The following is a 5,872-nucleotide window of genomic DNA, read 5'->3' as shown; positions in this document are numbered from 1 at the left end:
TCCTGCTGAGATCTTTGAGACAACATGAGCATGACTTTTCTGGCTCTGGCAGAACATTGCTGATGTACTGCTGAGGGGTTAGTGCTGATTCTCCATGTCAGGAAAGGGGAGAGGAGATGACTATCTGTAACTAATCAGGGTTGATTCACGCTTGCATTCCAGTGTAACTGGAACACAATGTACCAAAAAATGATGAAAATACCTTGTCTTAGTTTCATACTTGTACAGTCCAAATGTAAAGTAAAAGGGTCAGCAGGACTGTTGACTCTCCTTAAGGCCTTCAGTCTCCATTGCAGCACTAAGAGAGAAATGTATACAAAATAAGATTTTTACTGATTGTTTTTTGTGGGTTTGTGGGGATTTTTTCTCCCAGGTATCCATATGCTCAGTCTTTAAGAAATCTTGTTCCAGACATCAAAATTGTTTCTTAAACTTTAAGAGGTTTCAGGAGAAACTTGTCAGCTGCTGCTATTTGCTACAGCTAAATTAGGACCTTGCAGTTCATCCGGCTCAAAAACACAGAAGAGATCAGATCAAAATTTCATCTCTGTGAGACATACCCAGAGGTCCTCTTTAATCTGAGTTTATTCCATACATTATAAAGCATATTGCTCTATCCCAACTATAAAATAAAGCTGTCAAATCCAGTTTGGTACTTTCTCTATCTTCAATACTTTAATTCCCTTTTCTGAAAGACCTTTTCATTGCTGTGCTGTTGTGACTAGAGGATCTTGCATCCTGCCTGAATGGTTGTGTGCCAGCTTTGGCTGCTGGCGGAGGCAGCTGCCTTCAAGTCCAAAATAATGTTCTGAGTAGACCAAGGTCAGAACCTCATGTGCGTCTCGGGAAGCCCGATGTTCTCTCCCTTTGCAATAAAGAAGGCATTAAAGCATTTCCCCATTAATGAGCTGTTAGTCTGTAACTGAGCTGTTCAGCTGACTTAGTCTCTTCTCTTCTTTTGCATCAGTCCAGCAAGATATACGATCTCAGGCAGTGATGAGTGCTTCATTGCTTACAAGCAATTTTATTCCCTCATATTGTACTATTTAACAGAGGATTTGGTTCTTGATGACAGTGTGGCACTGAAGACTCCAGCAGAGCTATTGCCTTGCAAAGATGTTGATTATCCCAGTTGAAAATGTAAAAGAAAAAAAACCCAAACAAATAAACAAAAAACCCAAACAAACCAAAAAAAAAGCAACCCAAACTTGTAGCTGCTATACAAACATGGGGGTTGGCGTAAAATTATGGTAGGTGCGGCTATCCAAGAGCACATGTTGAAGCTTTAAAATTTGACTGCTGGCAGGTAATAGATGTGACTCAGCTTTGGATTCACCTTTGATATTGATGAATCTTCCAGCTAATTATTCCAAATTAATTCTGCATTACAGCAATGTCTGGAATATGAATTTTACATGTGGGTTTGTCAGTTGTGGACATTAAGTACTGTTGGAATATTCTGTGTTCTGCCAGGTGCCTACAACAGATTCCTACCATATATCCTGATGGGAAGCCTGACTGTGCTGATTGGGATCATTACCCTGTTTCTCCCAGAGAGCTACGGCAATCCACTGCCTGAGAGCTTTGAGCAGATGCTGAAGGTGAAATGGTAAGGCAGCTTTCATTCATCCTGTGCTTCACAGGAATTCAGAACACAATCGGGAAACATGTTTCTTCAGGTCCACTGCAAAACTTCAAAGCTTTCAAAGAGCCCTTCAGATTGTTTTCTTTAGGGTTGTTAATTTGACAGACAGTGACATCATACAATTTCTCCAGAATGTCTGAACCTGAGAGCTGATGTGTGCTGGCAAAGCAAGGCTGACCTTCAGCCTTTTGAGGCTGTTGCTTCAGATCTCCAAACACGTTCCATCCTATTATATCATTCACTCTCCTTAACTCTTTATTTAAACTATTCCTTTAAACTATTTATTTAGTAGGATTATATGCATTTTGAGACTTTATTCTTCCAGTGTAAGTTCTTTAGGTACTTTTCAAAATTAAATGCAGGATTTCAACATTCTAGCCTCTTTCTGGGCAGCCAGAGACAGGCCAGGACAGCTTTTCCTCTGGTTTATATGATTTAGCTGTAAGCAATGACAGTTCTCTTCCCCACCAACATTTCTATTTAGGGTACCCTGAGCAAACATTTCTGCTCAAATCTATGCATATCCACTACAGTGTGAGAGCAGCAGAGGAAAACTGAATTAACCAAAGAGCAGCTGCACAGCCACCATTCAGCTCAGTGAGAACTGGTGTTAGAACAGAATTTGCCCCTGTAAGCAATAATGGCTTGAAAAAGCCAGAATTCCCTGTATTATCTGTCATTATGCTTTCAGAATAAGAAAAATTCCTAGGCCAGGTTCCTTGAGAAAGGACATGTTGCTCTTTATCACAGTTAGGGATTTCTTACATGTCTGACCTGTGGCTTTTCAGCTTTGCAGTTGACAAACTGTAGCTAGAAATCCTAAAGTCAAACCAGATTCCCCTCGGAGGCTTCTTGCATCAGGAGCCTGAAGTAACTGAATTATAGTTGCTGAATGACATTCAAGATCCAAGCGTTGTTTGCTGCACTGCTGCTGCCATCCAGCAAGGCACACTGTACAGAGCATTAGATTTCATCTAATGTTGATATTAGCAGTGTAACATGGTTGTTGTAGTGGTGCTTATAGGAGAGGGAAGTGTCTGATGACACTCTGGAAAATGTTCTCTAGTTCTGAGTCTCTTACTTGCTTTCAGTTTCAGAAACGGGCAACAAACCATTGGCATTAGGAGTTCCAAGGAGAGTCCTAAAAGTCTGATAACACCTTTGTGAAGAAGGACACACCTCTCAGAGGGGCTGAAAGAAGAACAAGATCATCTCAAAATGCATTTTCTGCCAGAGGAAAATGAACAAAACCCAACAGCTACTGCACCATAGTTGTTATCTATCCCCTGTGCTATTGTCCTCAAATTACATAGTTTACTGACAAGATGCTGTCTACTCCTGTAGGACTTTTAGTCTGTAATTCAATGTCCTGATTCCTGGGTTTGTCAGCAGACACAGGTCCCCATTGAGAAACGGGGGTCTGCCTGTGCTAAACACAAGTCAAGCAGTAAGCTAGAAGTGAGCATTAGGAATAATACAGCAGTGACTGGAGACACTCAGGTACTCAATGAAAGCTGCTGAAAGGAAAAAAAAGCCCAAACATAATGCTGGTGATTTTTCTCACTTTGTGTGTTACTGGAGGAAGGGGAGCTGGATGTCTGCCTTTCAAAACCTGAAAGAAAGATCCTGTCCTCCTGTGAAATCTGTGACCAAAGCCCATAGACTTAAGTGGAGTCAGAATTCATTCATGGCAGAGTAGGCATAGACTTCATTGTAAGGACATGGGTTTTAAACATCCGAGTGGCTTTAGATGTCACTTGCTTTTCCCAGGACCTGGGATCCCCCTGTTCCTGTAAAAGCTACTGCTTTTTCGTAAAGCCTGAGCCCACCCAAAACCCTTGGCTTTGTGAATCTTCAGTGTCTTTGGGGTACGGGGGAAATCTTGAGCACTGGGTAAGGACTATAATTTGCTGACTTTCTGGTGGGCCACACCCACTTTCAATAGAAAAGTGAGCTGTACCAAGTCAGTGATCCTGTCCAAACGTGCCATGCAGTTTTAGCTTTCAGGTTTTTCATGGTATATTGGCATAAGCAGTTCATTAGATCTCCTGAGGTGTTGTTTTTTCTTTTTCCCGAAGTATTTAATTTCTCCTTTGAATATATACTACTTCGTTCTACACCTTCAGAGAACACTCATGGCAGTTTCAAAAGCTTTCGCAAAACTTTTGTACTATTTACAAACTTAAAGGTGATTTGATGCTCACAAAAATCTGATATTCTGTACTGGATATGTTCACTTGCAGTTATTAAAAATTCAAAAGGACTAATTTGGGACCACGGGGGTTTTTTTTTAAAAAAACCCAAACACCAACAAAACCAGTGTTTTGTTTTTCATATCCTACAGATTATGTATGTTTGGGTTTGTTGGTTTTTTTTTAAGTTTGGCAAAACTAGATTGGATGAAGATAAATGTAGAGCTTAGAGTTGTGCTACTACTGTTTTATGAACACTACGTCGTTTGAAGACTGTAATTCCTTTTATTTTTGTATTTATTGGCTGTATGTGCACTTCTTGGTCACATAAAGTCTATCAGACCCGGTAGACTGATTTTTATCCTCTATAAATAACAATGAGCCCTGATTCACCTTCTATAAGGGCCAACAAAAGCACTGTGTCTCATCTCTAATGCATGAGTTCAGGGTAGGTTGTCTTGTGCTGGCCCTTGGCACAAGAATGAGGCTCTCCCTGAAGTTCAAGCACAAATATTAAGCTTTATAACAAATGCAAGGAACTTGTGCAATTAACTCAAGCTGCTTTTGGGAGTGGAAATACTATTTTCAATTTCCTGCAGTTACATTTTTGCCATAAATGTAACGTGGCATGAGGGAACCGCTGTCCTGTGACTCCTGATCTTCTCATCCCTTCTCAGTCAATTTCTCTACTAACAGCAGTATTTAATCTTGTTTTTACTTTTACAGAGTTAATCTAAAGAATGACTGTTTAGAGGTAACTACATTTCTCAAGAAAGCCTTTTCATCAGCACAGGACAGGTTTGAGGACTTGGGTTGAATGTAGGAGGCCATATTTTTATGAAGATTTTTATTTTGAGACTTATTTTATGTGATTGTGGGCTTGGGTATTTCTAAAAGGTAAATATTTTTGTACTCTTGAGCCTTTCAGTATCTTAAAACCTGTTTTTCCTTTTTTAAATAACAAAAAGTGTCATGTTTTTTAAAATACCATGTTTCAACCAGTCTCATTTTTCTTATTTAAACCATTGATCTCGAGCTAGCATCATGTTTTAGTATTTTTTGCAGCAGATTTAATAATCTTTCAGAGGAGTGGAATGTCTTTCTTAAAGTATGTGATGTTGTTATAAGGCCTTATGGTGTCTGAGTGTAGTGGAAATGAGGGAAGCCCCTGCTGGATTGTTCTCACTGATGCAAGGGCCATCACGCTGTGCCTCATCTGTCACCTCTGTCACCTTTACTGGGTTCTCTCTGTGCAACCTTTGATCCTCAGCTGGCTTACTGGATCTGCTAATGCCTATATGAACCTGTAGTAACTGTCAGTCATTGACCTCTGTCTTCATTGTAATAAAAATGTGCACTGGCATTGTTTCACCTGCTTCCTGTCTGGGTTCTCCTAATTGAAGAGCAAGTCTCCCAACTTAAACACTTGGTGCCAAGAAGTTTAAATAAATAAATAAATAAATAAAGGTATTTAGCATGGATCAGGTATGAAAATAAAATTCTAAAATAAGCTCTTCCACCAATACATTCTTCCACACAGGAAGATTATGATGGTGTGGTACAGTTTTTCTGACTTTTCACGTGGTTCAATCCTGATCCTGCAAATCCCTGGAAGCTCACCCTGGCCAGACTCAAGGATGATTTTGTAATTTAACTCCTATTATGTCATTCATTTTCTACTTTTGAGTTTTTTCACAGCTGTGTGATTCCAACCCAGGATAAAAGATCATTTTAAATGCCAGTGTTCAAAAAATGCTATAAAAAGTATACTTTTGGGGGTTTTTTATCAGTTAGAGGTGGGAAAGAATATCACCCAGAAAAAGCCACTTGAAAATATGAATTAGCATTATGGAGAGCAAGGCCAAATTTCTGCAGCGATACAATTCAACTTTTGAACTGACATCTATATGGGAGTCTGTGAACTTCCTGACAGTGCCACTAGGTACTGAGCTGGGATTTTTGGCCTAAGATTAGAATATTATTTATTGAATTTATTATTTGTCAAGCATGTAGTACACATTGCCTGAGAAAATAG

The 5,872-nt window shown here is 39.6% G+C and overlaps 1 protein-coding gene across 1 annotated transcript in view; it reads left to right on the top strand.

Moving 5' to 3' along the window:
- Positions 1-5,212, top strand: part of SLC22A4 (solute carrier family 22 member 4) — a 19,815-nt gene extending 14,603 nt beyond the window's left edge. Inside the window, exons 8-9 of the mRNA XM_017746858.1 lie at positions 1,474-1,609; positions 2,737-5,212. Of these exons, the coding sequence (XP_017602347.1) occupies positions 1,474-1,609; positions 2,737-2,812 (212 nt within the window). The 3' untranslated portion in view covers positions 2,813-5,212. The remainder of the gene's footprint in view (positions 1-1,473; positions 1,610-2,736) is intronic.
- Positions 5,213-5,872: the final 660 nt, after the last annotated feature.

Source organism: Corvus brachyrhynchos, unplaced genomic scaffold (assembly GCF_000691975.1).
Source record: "Corvus brachyrhynchos isolate BGI_N302 unplaced genomic scaffold, ASM69197v1 scaffold381, whole genome shotgun sequence".
In the NCBI taxonomy this organism is placed as follows: Eukaryota; Metazoa; Chordata; class Aves; order Passeriformes; family Corvidae; genus Corvus; species Corvus brachyrhynchos.
This window is presented reverse-complemented; position numbering and strand designations above follow the sequence as displayed.